This window comes from Amaranthus tricolor, chromosome 9 (assembly GCF_026212465.1).
Source record: "Amaranthus tricolor cultivar Red isolate AtriRed21 chromosome 9, ASM2621246v1, whole genome shotgun sequence".
NCBI lineage: Eukaryota > Viridiplantae > Streptophyta > Magnoliopsida > Caryophyllales > Amaranthaceae > Amaranthus > Amaranthus tricolor.
Window position 1 is genome coordinate 23,012,999 of NC_080055.1, and position 21,275 is coordinate 23,034,273.

The 21,275-nt window shown below is 32.4% G+C and overlaps 2 protein-coding genes across 2 annotated transcripts; both read right to left on the reverse strand.

Annotated features, from left to right (window-relative positions):
• Window positions 1–874: 874 nt before the first annotated feature.
• Window positions 875–9,590, reverse strand: LOC130824158 (uncharacterized). Its single transcript, XM_057689049.1, has 11 exons — window positions 8,925–9,590; window positions 8,696–8,825; window positions 8,393–8,495; window positions 8,133–8,256; window positions 7,988–8,053; window positions 4,123–4,161; window positions 3,689–3,769; window positions 3,555–3,602; window positions 3,251–3,301; window positions 2,979–3,047; window positions 875–1,563 (listed from the first exon to the last, which is right to left on the reverse strand). The coding sequence occupies exons 1-11, from the start codon at window positions 9,066–9,068 to the stop codon at window positions 1,513–1,515; spliced, it is 906 nt and encodes a 301-aa protein (XP_057545032.1). The 5' UTR covers window positions 9,069–9,590; the 3' UTR covers window positions 875–1,512.
• Window positions 9,591–12,003: 2,413 nt separating this feature from the next.
• Window positions 12,004–17,966, reverse strand: LOC130824272 (uncharacterized). The gene is made up of 3 exons (XM_057689209.1): window positions 17,614–17,966; window positions 14,699–16,050; window positions 12,004–12,477 (listed from the first exon to the last, which is right to left on the reverse strand). Exons 2-3 carry the CDS (start codon window positions 16,004–16,006, stop codon window positions 12,454–12,456), a joined length of 1,332 nt encoding a protein of 443 aa, XP_057545192.1. The 5' UTR covers window positions 16,007–16,050; window positions 17,614–17,966; the 3' UTR covers window positions 12,004–12,453.
• Between the last annotated feature and the right edge of the window lie 3,309 nt (window positions 17,967–21,275).

Consider the following 21,275-nt stretch of genomic DNA (forward strand, 5'->3'; position numbering starts at 1 on the left):
ATCATTTCTATTCCTATCTATTATTACCAAACGGGTCATTAAAAAATTAAGTTGGAGATGATTAAGATAATTTAGAGTTAATTTGAATCCACGATTATGATGACATAAGGTAGTTATCTGTGTGTTTACGATTAGATATGGTTAAGAAAAAATCATATTACATAGATAGTTTTTAATAATTTTGTTTGATACATAATTTCACCATGAATCAAATCACCTAAGTTTTCTAGGAAGACCGAAAATGTTGCAAATATTAACATGGACATATTCAAATTCTCCTACAACAAAGTTCAAAACAAAGAAAGATAAGACTTATCTGATCTAAAAAAAATAAAAAATAAAAATTTAAGACTAAACTAATTATTGAAAAAAAGGGAAAAAAATTTGAAAAATTATAAGCTATCCCAGAGAAGGCCTAAATTAATTCCAACTTACAAAAAATTCAAAAATTGCCGGTTGATTAATCACTATTATGTACATTACATATTTACATTACATCAGACCAAAAGAGAACACAAAGAATAGAAAAGGGAAAAACAAAACAAAACCTAAAACTTCAAAAATGATAATTACAAAGCATAGATTGAAATATTCCATAATAAGACATTTGACAGAATATAAAATTACAACTATAGACGAGTAGACGACCGAATAATGCTAGTGTGGAAATTGAGAAAGTCTGTAAACAACAGTTATTTGTGAGATTAAAAATCACCTTATGTGGTATGATATGATAGGGTGAGAGTTTTATTATTTTAATTTATCTTTTTTGATTTTGTTCATTTTAATATTATTTTTTTGTCTTTTTGTGGTAATTTACAAACCACTGTTATTTATTAGAAATTTTTGGTAGAAATTTGCAAGAATAAGAGTCGACATTGGTATAGCCTATTCAAAGTTAAACTGTATTCACTATTCAGCCATCAAAGTTCAAAGAATTAATACTACAAAATGAGAAAGAAATGATTCTATGACTTTCCAACATAACACATGATACAGACTACAGTTATACTACAAAGTAACAGTAAGGCACCCGATTCCCGATATACAATTCAGGTGCAGTGTTCATGTGGATTAATGCCTATTCCTTTACAAAAAATTTGCACATACCTTGAATATGCAAAATGAATTTATCTGTGCACGCAGTTAGGAGAATAAATGGTGCGAATCAGCATATCAGTATTCAGTATTATATACATCTCACATGCAGGAGTCGGACGATCCAATTATGAATCAGCAATGACGTGGTTCCCGCACTTTATAAGAGCTTCTTAAACGAGACCATTACAGTCAAAGACTAGCTACATAAACTGTGTTGAGGGCTGTGTCTAGGAGACGAGTACAAGGAATCTTCGACACTAACTGGTGTATGCATAAGTGGATTCCATCTATCAAAGATAATTCTCCCACCCCGGCCAATTCTACCACAAAATGCAGGTGACCTTGCAGATGCAGAGGAATTTGAGGCATCAAAAGGGGGTGTAATCCCAGCAGCTACCAGCTTCTCTAAAACTATAGGCTTTGTGAATGGCATAACTGGCTCCAATGGCTTCTGAAAAGACCCTATAATAAATAAAACAAACAAAATTTAACTATGAACCATACTCCAAAACACAATATTTTGATCCAAATTAAATCCAATGTTGACTTCTTTTGGTCCCAAACAACGCACATACTTTGACATTCTACTCGTACCTCCATTAATTTGTGGTTAGAATCAAAATGAAAACACTTTTAAGAAATTGGGACAAAAGGAGTATCATAAACCCCTACACGAAATAGTGCTCATTCAAGTTAATGAAAATAATTCAAGAGTACCTTAAAAAGCAGGACACATGCATTATTATCATACGTAAAGTTGAAACTCCATAGTTCTAAATCTTCGAAAACTAACCACAGATATAGAATATCCACTGGTAGCGAACCTCGGAGCAGCACATATACATTACCTCATCAATTTCATGAATACTTGAGATATAGCGTCAGTAATATAGAATATTCGTTCGGAGTTTCCCAATTTCATGAAATATATACAGTCAACCAACGTGTCTAGGTCAATGTTACAATATTGTGTCTGTGAACAAACATAAGCCCACTGAGCTCTCAACTAGTCATAGTTCCTTTAACATGAGGTCATATTATTATTTTTAACTATTTAAAATGTTATTTGGCTTTTTCACACCTTGTTAGAACTAAAATGAGCTCAAAAATCCGACTCATGACTACTAATATTAAATAAAGCACATGAAGCAAATGCTGTAAATAATAAATTTTAATGAAACTGATGAGGAAGATTGTCCCATTTTCTACTATGAAGGTAGATTTTTCATTGTTGTTGATATTGTGGTAAGTTTTAAGAGAGTTTGGATACTGCTGAGGGGCAGAAGAGGAAAAAAGTGAAGCTACTGCATCACTTTGTCAAATAGGAGGCGGGGGGGAGAGAGTGGCGGTTCAAGGCACCTCAAAATGAGAGCAAGGGCAGAGTCTTCCAATATTGATGGTGATGCTTGTTTATCTATAATAACTATGCTGCTTCCAATATTTTTATAATAAACTTTTTAGTGACAGGATATAAATCAAATTAGGAATTTCTGTTGACTATTATTGAAAGAAATATGGTATGTTTGTGCAACACCAAGTGCTAAGCTATTATCAAGGTCTGCACAATGCATTGATTATAAGAAATATATGAGATCACAAAACATTTTTGATTTTACAGTTCCACAAAACCATATGGCAGATGAAACTGAATCATGGTTTAAATGTGTAGTCAAAAATCTGTATGATGCACAAGCTTCTCACTGTTGATTGGTCACTAACCAGCTTCATTCGAGTGGTTTAAGGAGAAACATTTTACTATCGCAAAACATTGCTGACCACTAATTTAAGACCAATATATTATCCCAAAAGGTAATGAAATCAAAGGCATCAGTATATGAGGAAACAAATTATTTGCATTAATAGAACATCCTCAGTACCTTGTACATCAACGGAATCCTCTGAAGGCTAACTTCAATCTCCATAACATCCCTCTTTTTCTCTTCTCTCTGCATACAATCACAAAAGATATGAGAGAAAGGATATCCAAAAATCAATCAGGAGTTTCTCTAACAAAAAGAAGCTAGTAAGAAAAGCTCCTTGTAAGAATTGGGTTGACGGCCCAACAGAATAAAGGAAAAGGACGTGCAAGGAATGGGGAAATGGGGAGAAAATCTTACTTAGTAATCTAAAATATAATAAGAAAAAGAACCTTTATCAGTGCGTCCAATATGGTCTTCGTCTGGTCAAGGTTGCGTCTGACCTGAATTATAAAACTGAATCAAATCTATCACCTGCGATTAATAGATCTCCAAGGCATATTGACAGATATTTAAAAAATTCTTCCAGAAAATCAAATTTTCTCTAGATTGTCAATTGCAATTTGATAAAAAAAAGGATGTGCTAGCCCCCTATCTGTTTACAGATAAAAAATCCTCCTAGCTTCTAAGTGGTAAAATTATTTAAAATCAGAACCTCAAATGTACAAGATAAAACATTGAAAACAAAATTCTTACATGACGAAGCTTTTCAAAAGACTTCACATTGTTTTCCCTCCTTTGCATCTATAGTAAGCAACAAGAAGAATCATTTTAGTCAAAGATCAAATTTCAACAATTAGATATGCTAAAAAAAAGTTTCCGATACACACCCTTGTTGAGTGGACTTTGTGGACTTTTTCTCTTGGCCTAAAAACATTGTTTGGATTTGTATCATTTGCAGGAGGTGGTGGCTGCCAGGAACACAAACTCAGTCGGTATAAGAACAAAATAACAGATATAGCAATATAAGCAAAAGAAAAAAGAAAATTTGCCACCATGAACATCTCTTTTCGTGCCCATTGACATGGAAAGTTTAAGTATCTAGTGAAAAATTGCTCAAATTTCAGTTAGGGATTGTAACTCATACAAATGTTTCACTCAAATCAAGTCCAACTTTTTCCAAGCATGCTAAAGATTGCAAATATTGTCATGCTCAACAGAATTTTTCCAAAGGACAAATTCACTTTACAACAATACGTTAACTAAACGACATTAAAAGGATATTCAGCAGTCTAATTTCTAATCAACAAGATATTAAACTCACCTGCAAGCACCGGAGGATTGGCTTCTGCCACCGTTCTCTCTGTCAAGGAAAATAGAGTAGAAATGACATCATGACGACACTTAATAATGTAGCTTAGACAGGAAGTTACAAAGAGATATCTGAATTCAAAAATCATGGACACTACTATGTTGTAAAGTATGTCATCTGAACCATAGTCAACCTCAACATCAAACCCTACATAATCAGTTAATCACCATGCTAGAAGCAAATGGAACTATGAATAGATGTTCCTAGAAATGATAAAACCTACGACTGCCAAATTCATTTTAAAAGTTAAGCGGCATACATCCAATAACTATCAAAGAGAGGAATATCTAGAGGCTACTAGAGCCAAACATTAACGTCAGATTCTTTGAAAATGCCCATAGCTCTCCATTATGTTTACCAAGCTTCTTTTGGTCAACATCACAAATTCCCAGACCATCGCTGGTACTTCTTCCTCATATTATCCTTGACATGCAGTCATGCACATCTTTGCAGCAAACATCATCTTAATACAATCCATCATAAACACAGCGTTTCAAATTTTCAACATATACAATAACATGAGTCTACGAGGCTATGCCTATGAGTCATCCTATGTTCCTAACATTTTCATTGATCTTACAGATCACTAATCACAATAGCCCAACTGTTCTGGCCATTAACATCTTTAAGTACATAAGAATAAATCCTAGCCATCTAATGTCTCTATGTCCTCATTTAGTTCCCTTAGTAGTACATTGCCACAACCTATACTTAGTTTTTACTCCAACTTAATCTAAAACCTAAGATTCTAAATTATATCTATATTCATTATTCTACAAGAATTATGCAAATCTTCCATCAGCCCATGACCCATCTCAAATGCAGCGCCACCTCTTTTAGTTATCTCCTGGTAGTCTTCTTAGTTCATAAAGCGGCTTTATGATTGGAGTAAGCTGTCGTAATAAGCACCAACCCAGGAATCAAGTGCAAAAACAATTTTTCAAACCAATCTCATGACATCTAGAGACCAGACAAAATGAAGGTGATATTGAACCCAAATGCAAACTCCAAGAAAAAACTGAATGACCACATGAAATCATTTGATAGCATCTTGACTAGACTACATAGCATTACACAACCATCTTGGTAAACTTGGATTTATAGTTTTAGCGGCTTAGTTATTATTAACAAACAATAGATCATGAAAATGTGATGCTTCACATAGATTGATGAGCTGCAACATCAATATTGAGATTTTACGACATTTCTAGCATGTAAAGAGTGAAGTGAAGAGCATTTTCCTTAATTTCATGAGAAAATGCAATAACTAAAATAATATTTAGGTAATTACATCATGAAAATGAGAGAGAAATTGTATTGGAGTATCTCCTAATGAGTAGTAGCCTACCTATGGCTATTGAGTGGCTAAGTGAACTCCTACAGGCTACAACCATAAAAGGTCACAAAATTTTCCTAAGGAGGAATAGCCTACAGTACAAGGCTTTTAATTCCGTTAGTTTAGTGGGGTCAATCATTTTATGCCAGAAAACTTGTTATCCTACGCTTTTTATCTCATTGATTCTATCACTATTTTAACAATTTTAGTCATTAACAATATTAAATCATGCCCTTCTAAATTTGTTTAAATTTGTTTAGCGTGCATAATTATAGGATTTCAACTAACTCATCTATGTCTTCTTATGTTCAAACCAAAGAAAAAAATCGTGGCTATGTTTACGATGTCATTAACATCGTACCTCACGATGTGACATCGCAACATGAACTGTTAACATTAAAAAAATCAATTTTATCATAGTAATTCAAGTTATCTATTACATATATTTAAAATAAAGCTTATAATAGACCTTTTAGAACCTAATACACTTTTAGAAAATATTATAATGGCTAATATAATAGAACTTATAAAAGTTGTTACTCCACGGTTTTAAATCACGGATTACATAATCAGTTCATTATTAAGTGGTTATTATGTAATGGAACGACCTCATTTTCATTCCATGGTTCAATCTCCAGCTACATCCGATCCATAGTGTAAAAATAAGGCGACATTATATCGCATCAACTGCAATGTAAATATTTTCAAAACAAATGAACCGATATTTCCCGCGTTGTAAAGCTGTGAACAAATCATGTTTTGGATCTTATCAAGATCTTATGATTTAACCATTATTTAGGTGTTACGATAACCGCATCACTTACGTTACAACATCACCATTTCATTACCACGGTCATGAGCATTATCGCATTTTTACACTATAATCCCACCATACACTTGCAATCATTTAAACTAGACACGCTTGAGTTATAGTTTGGTAGAAGTAACGCCAAGAATTTGCAACTAGCATTGGTGTTATAATTGCTTTTAACAGTGATGAATGGAAATAAGTGTATTTTAGGGTGTTTTGGCAAGGGTAGGACTAAAGTTGAGAATAACATAGAAACAAACCCACAATTAGGATGATTTTGAGAAATCATGGCAAAGTAAGGATTATATCAGTCCATCTTTCATTAGAAGTATTACTACTCAACAGTTCACCATCTTGTAATGAGGTGTAACACACCACATCTTGTATTTTAGCTAAATAATTTTGATTGTAATCTGGAATTTCTTTCCTTCAAGTTCACTTTGTATTGGATACTATAATTGAACGATTCCAAAATACACTTGCAACATAAGAATCAAAACTTTCGTTTGGTGTGGGTATATGCATATTGTTAAGAACTCTTTGTACTTGCCTAATTATTTCATGTCCAAAGCAAAGTTATACTAGACTTCAAAGGGTTAATAAGATTCTAATAAGATTCCATAAGGTGAAATAGGAAGGTGTCAGTTGTCTCGAGCATGTAGGATGTCTTGCCATTTGGTAAATCCCTACAATGAATAAAGGATTCAAGAAAAAATAGCTCTGGAATTTCGCAAAATGAAGACGAGGCATAGAGGAGGAATATCAAGCTCAAATAATGTGCAGCCTGGACATTGGAGAAAGATCACTTCAAGCCATGGGGTAGCATATAGAAATATGTTCAAGAATCAAGAGTATGCAGGTTTTCTGGTCCTTATCGCATTTCAAAAACACAGTGGTTCAAGGGGTCCCTTGTCTCAGGCACGGGGATCATTCCCATAAGCTTAATTCCAGGTTTATTGAATTTCATTTACTTATGGGGCTAATATTTCAGAAGTCAGAAGTGATGATGTAAAAGGTAAAAAGGAGCAAAGTAATATTTCTTTAAGAACGGATTTGATCTTATAACATAATTTATAGCCTTATAGGATGGTAAATCGAGAAACACTAGTTCTTTTTCTTCGCATATTTTTTTGTTTTTATTAAAAAGCAATGGTTTTTCAAACTTCATATTCAAGTAAATTTGGGTTTCGAGTTTTATATCGTTTTCGAAAAAACAAGCATAAGTTAACTGCCCAGCCCAAAAAGGAGGCCCACCTGGCGCACAAGGCGTGAAGCGCAAAGGCACACGCCTCTTGTAGTGGGCTTTGCCTCACCTAGCCGAGGCATTTCCAGCCGAGTCTAAGCTCGAGGCACACAAGGCACAAAGCAAGACGTGCTTTTTAAAACTAAGCTTATAGGATGGTAAATCGAGGAACACCAAGTTCAAAATCTGTCACAAAATCACATAATGAATGTCCAGTATTTAATTTCAGCTTTATTGTCTTTCGTCTTGTTAAATATCCAAAATTACAGTGATCAGATTATATTAGGAAAAAATCAGCATTCCAACCTCTTCAAGGCTCAAACTCAACTTAGTCTGTAAGATTATTTTAATAACTTTTCATAACATTGGAAGATCTTTACTAGCATTTTCATAAGCGACAGTATTACCATAAAATCCCAACGTATACCTTCTCCTTCCAGTACCAATAAACAGATTCAAGAACAGCATACTTTGTCGGCAGAGAGTACAGGGCCTATAATTCCATCATGTAGTTTAGAATTAAACAACAACAAAACGTACGATCATATAAGAGGTACAATAACCATTCATACCTCAGCTGCAGCATCAATCGAAAGAAAAACCGGAACTGAAGAACCAAGAGTTGTCATTATAAAACCTGCTCTCTCCCGAGCTTTATGGTCGAGTACCTCCAACTTAAAGAGAAGATTTTCAAATCTATATCAATAAGCACGAAGGTATGATTATAAACCATACACAATCCATGGATAATGTAAGTAACAACCTTCAATCTCCACATTAATGTAAAACAAAATGTGTTTGTGTGTACAGAGAAATGGTTCAAAATCACAGCTTCGCATGTGTCAATTTTTTCTTATCCCTGTTAAATTCTTGAAGCCATTCCTCATCCTCAATATCCAAGTCGTACTCCACGAATTCATCAAGCTCAGCTCGCGCTAAAATTATTCACAACATTGAGCTACATGACTTAAAATATAACCAACACTAATCCCAAAAAACATCTTCGTCATTTCCTATCAACCTATTAAGTCAAAAACTCATTGCACACTAATAAGATTACGTAAACATAAGAGCATTTCAGAATCAATTACATACTTCAACATACAATAGAGAAAACAAAGCTACATAAACAAACCTCCTCGAGCACGAATGTAAGAAGTAGGTTGACAAAAACTTCTCAAGTAATCTCTTTCATAAGTATCAACAGCAACAAATTGTGGTGTATGGATTTCAACAACGTGTTTCTTACTAAAAACACGACGAACCTAAAACAAAATTTTCAAAATTAGCACCTTATATTCAATTTCAAATGAATCTGCAATAAATTATAACAAATTGTAGATCAAAGAAACGAAATTGATTACCTCATTATCAGATTCAGCGGTAAGACGTTGCGAATTTTTAATAGAAGTCGGCAAATCATCATCTTCCAGATTCTTTAATGATTTAACAATGGCGAGTTGTTTAAGAAAGTCAATACGACGAGGTCGAAAAGATATTCTGGCCATGTTCGATTATCATTTGCCTCTGTAGTAATTCAAATATCGAAATATCGGTTTAAAAAAAAAAAAAAAAAAAAAAAAGAATTGGAAACCCTAATTCTTTAACCAAAACACTTAATTTGGGGAACAAGCCCTTAATTTCAGTTTGATCGATAGTATTTTCCCAATATCAACACTCGGAATCATGTAATTGAAGAATTAGTACAATCCTCAAACAGTAAACAAATTGAAATTTCTAATAGATAGATCAAGTTGATTCTTGAAAAAGCTATTGAAAGAAGAAGAAAGGATTGGAGTTCAAAAATGGAAGGTAACAACTTTGAATTTCGGCACCAAGACCACACCCTACAATTACAACCATGTTCATGTCATTTGTGGATGAAGTCGGAGCAAAAGCTTACTAGACGATAATAAAAACATTGAATTTCGATCTTCAAGTGGCGGGAAAAAAAGCTTCTTGAATCTTGATATGAGTTGTTGACTACATGCCTAAGAGCCAAGAGGAATTTAAATGGATATTAGTTGGTTACATAAATTCTCAAATGAGATACATTTATTGTCTTGAGGAATTTATTTATAATCTTACATTGATTATTTACTACAATTTTTACATTTTTTAGAGTGATTATTTTTTATACGTATCACTAGATAGATTCCTGTGTAAAACACGGATGCTATAAATATTTACTGATATGAATAATGATATTATTTTAAAAGATTAATTCATTAACAATATAAACTTAATCATTTAAATTTTTGTATTTGTTATGATATTATCATTATCAAAGTGAATCAATAATCAATAAATAATACTAATAAAGAAACGACTTAAGACACATGTCACACTGCCATTAAAAATTTTCCCGCCTTTTTCCTAATATTGACAAAAAAATTTTAATATTTGAGTTGATATTTATGGAAACAATTAAGTCATTAAAATATGTAATATTTATTGGTTAACTATAACTATACGTGATAATCTATTTGAATACTATATTTCATTATATAAACCAAAAACCTAGATAATAAATCATCATCATATAATGAATAAGCTAACTAATTTGGCTATTTTTTCAGCTAAAATCTTTACTCCTATCTATCATAGTTGAAGATTTTTTTAATTTTATTTGTGTCAATTATCAATGCTTACTATGAGCATATATTTTAATATTGTATAATAAACTATTTATTCACTCATAATTTAACGTTTTCTTGAGATGTGTGTTTAGGCATTTTGTCGAAAATTTTTCATCTCGCTTAAAGAACATCAAAAGACCTTTCAATACAACTTCTTGAGATGAATGGACACTTAAGGATTTCTTTAGACCTCTTTGGAATTGCTTAAGACACTTAGATAGGGATGATTATGGGTCTAGGACTTTGTTGGACTCGCTTCGAATCCTCCCCTTTTTAAGGGTCTGAGTCTTATTTTATGAGACCTATCGAATCTGAGTATAAAAAAAATTGATGAGTCTAGATCTGGATCCAATTCTGAAACCCAAATCAAGACCCGAATCCTAGACCCACCCCTCAGATCCAGACCCGGAAATAATTAAATAGTCCGCCCCCATTTAATTCATATATATAGTATGCTAACCCTAATTTTCACCGATTCTTCCTCAATCCCGGCCCTCACTCTCATTTCTCTGATTCTTCCTTAATCCAGCCCTCACTCTCAAATCTCTGGGTTAATTTTCTTTTTTTAGTTTAGAATTTGTTCTAAACTATTCACAAACATTATATTCACATGTTGTATGCACACGAAGTATATAAACTATAACTAATGCATTATTAATGTACTTGTTCTTATGATTATGAGTATCAATTTATTACAATTGTAGTAATTAATAATCTTCTACGAGTTTAGGAATTTGAATCTCGTATCTATAATAACACCAAAAAAGAATATAAAACACATGAGTTGAACATTCTCATTTTAGTAAAACATATGTAAACAGCAAATAAAAGTTGCATACAGAAATATTTGTATATAGTTAGTTTTCCTTTTCTTCCTATATAACTTATCGATCCTCCTATTGAACAATTATATCTATTTGCTAAGTTACTAACTATTTAACAAAAACAAGAACAATTGATTAATTCTTTTACTTATATACCTTTTTTAAGAATCTACAACACACCACTTAACTTCAAAATATGATAAATATTATGAAGCATTTCACTTCATTTTGCAACTCACTTTTCGTCACCTTATCATTTTGCAAACGCAGTTCTAGTTATTATCATGTTGAGACACTTCTCAAGTTCTCATCAACTTACACATCTGTTAGAACGCTTATCTTCACAAACCTGATAAAAGCACTTCTCTCTATCTTTTTAGGGTGGCACTTCCCACCATCATCATAATCTTCATCAACTTAAAATCTACAATTCCTAATAATGGGCCAAAGGTTTAAGAGAATCCTTTTTTGTACAAGAAAACTTAAATACATCAATGCCTTAAGATGTCTATGCAACCTTAGTTGTATCTTCTCACTTGTGTCACATAATTCGTTAATTGCCTTGCGAATTCGAAAAAAATAAATTATGGTCAATTTAAGGCTATTTTTGAATCATTTTAAGTGAACTGCAAATCCAAAAGGCAAACTAACTAGTAAACTATATTTCATAGCTTCTCACCCTAAACAACGTTGACCATCACATGTACCTTATGCTTCCACCAACCAGTGTGTGCCTTCTAAAACACTGCCTTGAACCAATGTAACATAATTCACCAACTAATTCGCTTTTTAAATTTGCGATTCACTTAAATTTGCCTAAAAATAACCCAAAACCAATCATAATTTGCTTTCTACAATTCACAAGGAGATTAGCGAATCACGTAACACTACGTACGCTACTGAGCCACATTTCAAAACTAATATGGATTCCAATTGTAAATGAACAACCTTAAATAAAACATAGCTACATAAATATGTACAAATGAATCAAGACAATAAATTTAGAACCTTGTAAACATCATACTTTACTCACAATATCATCAATACAAACTCACAACACCTTCTGAAAATTTTACACTATACACCACCTTCGATTAGGAAAACTGTCATCTAGGTTTAACAAGTTAGCAAAAACTCGACAAAAACATGCAAATCCTTGTCTGTATGAGAAGGAAATATGCACACCTATATTCACAAAGGATAACCGATATCCTAGGGACTTATATATATGCTCTAAGGCAACAGACCCTTCAAAGAAAATGATTTCTGTACGACTGCATACACGATTTCTTGAATCTATACATCAGTTTCGGGTTAAAGTTTTGGAGCCTTTTCTTGGGAGAAAACAGAAGATACATATGAACATCCGATTCCAGGTAGCAGCTCTTGCAAAGCAACAGAAATTGCTTAGCATCATTGTATGAGTTTGGTTATGGCCAAAAGCACAGAAATACCTGTTAGAAAGAAAAAGTAGGGTCACAAAGGCTTCCCAAAAACACCAAGGGAAAACCACTTTCAGAAATATATCAACAGATCAATTTGGTACGGGGTGTTTGGCAAATTAGCTTATTGAGCAATTTTAACCTATTTTAATATAAATAGAGGGTTGGGTGGTCAAACCAGCTAACGCTAGTGTTTAGTGAACTAGCTGGTTTAAATAGCTTATTGATATGAATAATCTGTTTTTGAACAAGCTGCTCATAGCAGCGGGTTCAAAATAAGCTGGTCAAACAAGTTAATAAAGTCTGCTGGTTAAATCAGCCACTATAATCAGCTATTAGCTACCAGTTGTTTGCCAAACACTCTCGTAGACTTTTTTTTCTATGAATCAGTCGAAAATGTCTGAAATCTGAATACGTCTTTTCATTTATAAAGGTCAGATTGGGAAATGATAAGATGACAATTGTTAACTAACATCAGAACAGAAGTTGCATCACACTTTAAACAACACTTCGACAACCCAAAACGAATTACTTCAATACATTACAGTTTCAGAGCAAATTGACGATTAATTAGTTGAACAAGAACAACAATAGGACATTTGGCATAGTGGCATTTCTAATCAACTGAATCTGATTTGACCCAACTTTAAAAATGATTTACAATTATGTATACAAGAAACCTGATTTCAAACCAACCTAAAACACCTAACTCGAATGAACACCTCTAATATGCCTAACAGCCTCAAAGCATACGTTAATTAATCTACTTCCAAAAAAACAATCTAACACTGCATTGATCCATATCAAAGGAGAGCTCAAAACTTAAGGTCCTAGAATTTTATCAAAGGCATTTATTTTTGTGAGTTATTACTTATTAGATATAATTTGTTTTATATCAGACCTTAGTTCAATCAGTAATCCATTAATATATTTATGGTTACTAATTAGCCATATAGGTTGAGAAAAAATTGGGTTCAAAATAGCACCTAGATTATAATTTTATTATTTATATTCAACAATCCATTGCAAAAGAGTGACACTTACCAATTTTCCCTCTAGATTTTAACTTTCTATATTTTTTAAAAAAAAAGAGAAACCTAGTATGACTAAACTTTGATATTTCTTGCCTTTTTGCTAATGTAGGAATGTAGGATGGAGTGAGTTACTAATAACTTATTTCATTCAAAGCACCATTATAATTCTTTAGTCTACTAAATACAATACTCAAACAACTTGCAAGTTGATGGGTAGGTGTTTAACACTGTTTTTGGATAACAATTTTGAAGAGAAAAGAAAGGGAGGGAAGGGGAAGGGAAGGAAGGGAAGAGAAATGGAAGGTAAATAGCTCTTTTTTATATAGGAGGGAATGGAAGAGAAAGGAAGGAAGGTGGGAGTTATCCTTTCAAATCTTTCTAACTTTACAGAGATTGAAACCTTCACAAAAAGTATCCATCAAATTCTTCCAATTCCGTCCCCTCTAAATCTCTTCCCTCCCATTTTACTATTGAAACAAGGGATTCTTCCTCCTTCGAAATCCCTTCCTTTCCTTTCCCTCTATTTCCTTCCATCCAAACACACTCTAAAAGAAAAGGGACTACAAGTTGAATGATTAGGTCTGGTGAAAAAGATATTTAGCTACCCCAAGGAGATGATTTTATGTACAAATTTTACAGCTTGCTAGTTGAGGGTCGTGGTTACTAAGGACATTGCCTAAAGCCCTTCAAACTCCAAAAATAAGAAGTCCATTTCAAGGTTGTATCAATATTTTAAGTCACATACCCATAACTAAATGTCATAATTCCCTCACCACAATGCCAAAGCCTTTAATCCCAACAATTAGGGGTCGACTTGATCGATCAAAACAAGTCAACGTGTGTGTGAGATCATCACTAACAAAAATTATACCTTATTCGATCCTATTTGATACCAATATGCAACTAAGAAAATCAATTACAATGATTATCCACAAAAATATACTTTATTCGATCCTATTTGACACTAATTTGATAGTTTTCAGCAAGTATGATGGGTCACATATACATTAAAATAACTTCAATCTCACTCAAGCTTCAAAGATGGCAATAATGACCAGTAGCCAGTTCCTACATCCAATATTCATGGAACCTGAATACTGAATCATTGATTAACAATATACTAGTGCATGTAGCCCTGTAAATCGACCACAGACATATAGTTATGAAATTTTCAAGAACAACAAACAGAAAACACATACCTCTTTGATACAACCAGGAGAATGATCTGCAGGAGGAAACGGCTTCTTAGTCCTCAAGTCTGTTATCTCGCCCTGCAATGAATCAATTTTATCCCTAATCTCCCACAAAACTCTCGATTCTTCTTCCACCATCTCATTATTAGTTCGAACGCCTTTTGTAAAAAACCTCTGATCTTCAAGTTGCTTCAGTCTTCTGTTAAACTGCTGAAGTTCAAAGTCATCAACGCCATATGTTGGATGCTTATAAAGCGAGGATATACTGATCTTGCCATCTTTAGGTTTAGGTGATTCATTACTGCCACCCGACGAATGCGACAGCTTAGTTTCCAAATCAATTTTCTCGTTAGCGTCATTCAACCTAGGTGAACTCTTGTCGTTATTTGGAGATAATAATGATTTCTTCTCCCAATCCGTGCTCTCCTTGACATCAGTATTCCATATCTCATCCCACACCGAATCTAGCTTCCCATTCCTGTCTTTACTTTTCAATACTAAATTGTGGCTTTCGTTCTTTATCGTAGTATCTCCTTGGTTATTTTCATAGCATATCGGGACTTCAAATATATCCTGAACGATAGTCGAACTAGCAGAACCTCTACATGCTTGGGCACTAACCATGTTCTTACTTGTGGGTAAACTACTACAGTTCTTCAGAGTATCCAACTCATTAACTCGATCATTTAACTTTTTAATCTCATCCCAGTATGAATTCACATCTCCCTGCTCCCTCCGGATAGAAGGTTCTTCGCCTCTCGTTTCTTGCCATGTTTTCGGAGATGATGTTGAGGACGTTGTTCCCTCAGCAGAAACTCGTCTACCCAACTTACTAATAACCAAAGGCGGTGGCAATGAACTACCCCGTCTGAGGGAGCCTAGAGAGCTTGTTTCGCCTGAGACCCTGTTTTTCCTCGACAGCATGTTCTCGGGATATTGCATCTCACAGGCACCCAAGTCATCACACCCCATGCTTAAGAGTTTGAACTTATATGCCTGAACTTGGAACTCAAGAGAAGCAATCTGCATTTCTTTTTGGTATATTAATTCTTGGAATATCTCAAGTGTTTCTTGAGCATGACACATCTTTTCTTCAGCAATTCTCTTATATTGGCTTGCCTCCATTCCCATTGCTGCCTTTTCACCCTGCAGGCGTAATATCATTGACAAAGCTTCATCAGCAGCAATGCTGGATGATTCTCTTTCCTCGTCCAATTCATTGTATAGTTTCTGCAGAAGTTCTTGCTGAGTATGAAGAGTCTCCTTCAAAATCTCAATCTCATGTGGGGGTAGAGACATAGTACACACAACCATTGTTTATCTACTTCACTTTGGGATCAAAAGAGTTTTTGTAAGAACTGCAAGGATACAATAACATTGATTGAGTATAACTGATGCAACCATACAAATCTTAGATTGACTCTATGTTACTTGGACACGGGTACTGATGTTGGATACTGGTACGTGTCTAAGTGTCGGATACGTCTAAATATTCAATTTTACACCAAAAATGAAGTATTTAAGTGCCATACCAATGTCCGAGTATCAAGGATCGGACACGGATAAGTAACGCAAAATGAAGAGTCCGAGTAACATAGGATTGACTAAATGGAACTGGATCCAATATAAAATCCTGACACAACAATGTCTAATTCAAACAACATTTTTGCTAGATCCATAAAGGTAGGTACCGTCAAAGTTTATACCTAAAAGGCTAAGCCCGCCAAGCATTCACGTGCTGAATAATGAATTAGTTATAGACTTTGCTCAAGTGCCCTTGATACAAACCAAATCAAAACAACACAACAACAATGTAAGTCTTATTCTCAAAAGATTGGAGTCGACACATGAACCAATAAATCAGTTCCAATGGTCGTCCACATGGATTCTTCTTCTCCAAAAATATCTTTGAGACAGCATAACTGTCATTAAACAGGCCAGCCAATAAATCATGGGCAAAGCTACAGCAGGGACGGGGGAGGTGCAACGCCCCTAGTCCAAATCCGCTTTCTATTGTATTTTTAGTTCTACTCCCTTACTAATTTAATATGTTGTATAAGGGTTGATTAATATCATAAAATTAAGTAAAGTTCAACTGTAGAAGTAGTACAAAAAATTAAAAGCGTGTAGTTGGAGACTTTATACATGTTAAAAACTCATGTATCGATATAATTCTTTCTAAACTGATGATTTAACCGAATTTTTTCATGAATTATAAATTTTTTCCACATAAAAACAAATCATTTGCTAAACTCATCTTTGTTATCGAGACTTTTTTTATATCATTTGCTAAAGTTGGTTATTTGGCCCCCTTAATGTGAATCACTGCAATAAATCAAGACAACTCAGTGATAACAAAAGATTGGTTCCAATTTATCATTGATTACAAAAGCATCATCAGCAACGTCACATCAGTAAGAACAGCAACTCATTTGATGAGTCATTTCAACATATTCCATTATAATCCGAAAACAAAGAACTATAAACCTTTTTCTCATCATAATACTAATTGCACATGATTTGTTGATCTTATGAAACAGCTCTCAAGCAACAGTTTGAAATTGCTATGATATTAATACTTTACAAGAATAACTCCTAAAAATTGGGTATTTTCAGTTTTCACCCATCTATCAGATAAAGCTATGTAAACTTCTAAGAGTACCAACTAACAAGCAAACTATCAAGAAACAGGGATGGAAAATCCAGTAACTTCACCGTCAATCAATATATAAAACTTACCTTATAATTTTCACCCAAATGCTACTATTTTGTGTTTTTTACTTAGGATTTTTGTACTACAAAAATCTTCAAAAAATTGAAAACATGCATTTTCCACATTTAAACCCCAGAAATTCATAGTTGAAAAGACAAATTATCAAATAAAAAATCAAAACGTAAAAAGTGGGATTAAGGATAAATACCTGAGAATGATCAAGTTGAAACCTAAATACAAAATGCCCAGAAGAACTGACAGCAAATAATCTCACAATTTTTTATGTCACCGCAAAATTCACTGGATTTACAACACGAAAATGGCATCTGAAACAACAATTGAGATGAAACCCAATCGAAAATCAGTCAATACTAAAAAACCCGAATTTCAAATTTGTCTTTTTTTAAACAAAATGACCAAAATTAAGAAGAAAATGGTGGAAGAAAACAAAATACAAAGCAGGTACTATTTTTAATGTGAATCAAGGAAAGTGGGATTTAATTGGTGTTTTACAATAAAAACAAACGGGAATTCCAGATGCAGAAAGCCGACAAATTCAAAGATCGCTTTCATCTTTTTATTATGTAAAGTATGCTGTATTTGTAAAGACTTCCAAACGACAGCAGATGGGGTCAGAAATCAGAAATTGTTCATGCCTCTTTCTATTTGCTTTTTCCAACGGTTTTATTAGGTTTTTCTTTTTTTATTCAATTAGCATCTTTTGACCTTTGTTCTTCAAATTGAGGAAAACTAATAAGAGTTGTTTACAACAAATTAGATATTTATCTAGTATGATTGAATCTGCATTTAAAAATGAATTTACCATATATTACACATATTAATAAAAATGTTAGAAAATAACAAATGTCAACTTTTTAAGACATAACAAATGAAATCATATCATATACATATTAATAAATGACAAATGTTAAAAAATGACTAATATCACCTTACAAAGCATTGACAAAAAAAATTATTTTAATGGATGATAGTAGTTGATTATATGATACTATTTACTTAATTTAGAATTTAATTTTTTTAAATTGGAGCTGAATTCAGTAAAATATTCATATAATTTATTACAGCAAGTTTTGTATAAGACCGTCTAACCATGAGATGAGCCCATACAAGCATCCCAAATTCTTTATATATAAAAAATTTAAAATTGATTAAGTTAAACTTAAACCGCAAACCCTGATACCGCCATTTAAAACTTTTGGAAACAATTTTTATTCTCACGCATTATTGTTATACTAATTTTAAGGTTGTATGTGATGACCTTGAAGTGATTATTTATTGCCTTAAAATAATGATTTATAACCTTGAAATGATGACTTACGTTGTTAGACCTTATAAGTATTCATTTTAAAGGTGTATGTGATGACCTTAAAATGATTACTTATAACCTTAAAGTGATGACTTATAGCCTTAAAGTGATGACTTACATTGTTAAAGTGATTACCTATTGCTTATAAGTATTCGTTTTTAATATTGTATATATAACCTTAAAGAGATCAATTATAGGTTTAAAGTAATGATTTTAGTTGTAAAATACGTGTACAAGTAAGAAAGTGTTGCAATATTAAAAGGAAATAAAGGGTCATGGTGTCTTTCTCAGGGCGTTGAGACTTCCGAGTAAAACTAGATTTAAATTAAAAAAAAATTAGACTAGTCCAGATTAAGTCGTCTCATAATGAAACAGTCTTTAGTCTTATTAAAAATTTGTCTTATCAAACATGTGTCAATAAATATCAAAATAGGTCTCATTTTATTGATCCTAAAAAAAATATAGTATTTGGTATTTTTATTTTTATTATTTGATATTTATATAATTAAGAACAACCTCTCTTGTATGAGACCGTCTCACCGTGAGACAGTTCATACATAAGACCAATTATGCTAAAAGTTTCTATTATTGAGTTATTCAATCCAAAATGGGCACATTTCACGGTGACATCTAAAAGAATTAATTTGTGATTTAAGAAAGAAAAAATTACCTAGAATAATTTAACATTTTAATGATTTTCCTACTATTAATTACACCTATTGATTAACTATGAATAATCCCAACTTTAGGAGCTATTTATCTAGAGTAAACTTAGGTAACCCAATAACCTGCTATATTAAATAGTTTACAATAAAAAATAAATTGAAAATTAATGTAAAGTTAGAGAAAAATTGTGAAAATTTACATAAAAAATTCTGAATAATATTAAAAATTAGAATTTTTTTTTTACATTTTTTATTTTTACATATTTATTTTATTTTATCTTTTATTTAAAAAAAATAAAACTTATTATAACAAATTCTAGAAAAATAACCTCTAAAATTGTAATAAAAAATTCTAGCCAGTAAGCGAATGCCACGTGTCCGATCTGATTGAGTCCTGAAATTTCTTTTTGGTCAACCCACTACATGATGACACGTGTCAAATTGTTTGAAAAAGAGTTTTTAAGGGTTTTAGTACTATTAGCATACTTTGTTTGAGACTTTGTCAATTTTGTTGGTTACTTAATTGTTATGGACATGATATTAATAACTCGAAGCTAAAAATATACAAATCTAAAATTTAGGCAATGAATTAGGATATACTTCTACTAGCCACCATATATATAGAAAAAGCCAAAAAAGGCGTATATAATTTTATAAAAAATTTTAATGGATTTTTTTATTAAATTAAATCATTTGAATAATAACTACTTTAATGAAATTACACCACAATTTTAAGAAAATTTTATAAAATTATATCTTAATTTAACTAGTTTTAAAATTTAGACGTTCAAGTATTTTATTGTTTGAAAAATATATTACTATATTTAATTACTAAAATTTTATCTTGTTTTGATTTAATTTTGGGTTTTAACTGTTCAAAATTTTGGGTTTTATAGGTTTAACTTAAACCCCTCCTCCTTCCCTTCCAAACTTATTTAAACTCTTTCTCCTTCTCTCTCAAACCTTCACGTGAATTTTATTCTTTAACTCTCTTATTATGGCCATAATATATATTTTGTGCAATCATGACTCGAAATCTTCATCCATGCATCGTGCACTAAATTTTTAATTCACAATAAAACTATACAGTAGACATGTTTTTCGTTTTTTAAACGACACAGAAATCAAAACACCGCCTTAACTTGTAAGAGTCCTCGAAATCGGATCTCCATCTTTTGATCCTTTTTGTCCTATTTGTGAGTCTGAATTGAGTGACATTTTGATGAATAGGTACGATTTTCTTGAAGAAACCATTGATTATAATATGCAAAAATTACGCCACATTATTAATTCTTTGATCGAGAAAATTAATACATTCGATAAAGACAAAGACCGAATTAATAAAGCTTACAATTACTCCATTGATTTGTGTATTCGTCAAGAAGTTATAGGGGTATTAAAGGATAATAACATAGACAATGAAGTCACAAGGAATTGGGTTGAACAACTATTATTAATCTATAATGATATATACGATGGCTCTCAAAATGTTTGAGAAAGCAAATATCCATGATGACAATAAGAACATTATTACTTGTGCAATTTGTCTCGATGAATTCAAAGATATACCACGGAATAAGGAAAGTCGGTTGTAAAACTAAACGTTGTATTGTTGGATGGGTGCAAACTAATCAATCTTGTCCTCTTTGCCGCTTTGAGTTGCCTGTGTTTGATCTACGTCAATATTTAGATCCAATTACTATTAGACAACCTCAAATGGTATTAAGAATTCTCGTTTATATTCATGATCCAAATACATGTAATTCTTCTACATCATATAATATAAGTAATCATTTTTTTTATGTACTCTCTACAATTAAAATTTTGCTATTACATGTATCAATAGTTAATATATTTAATTACACATAATAAAATTTA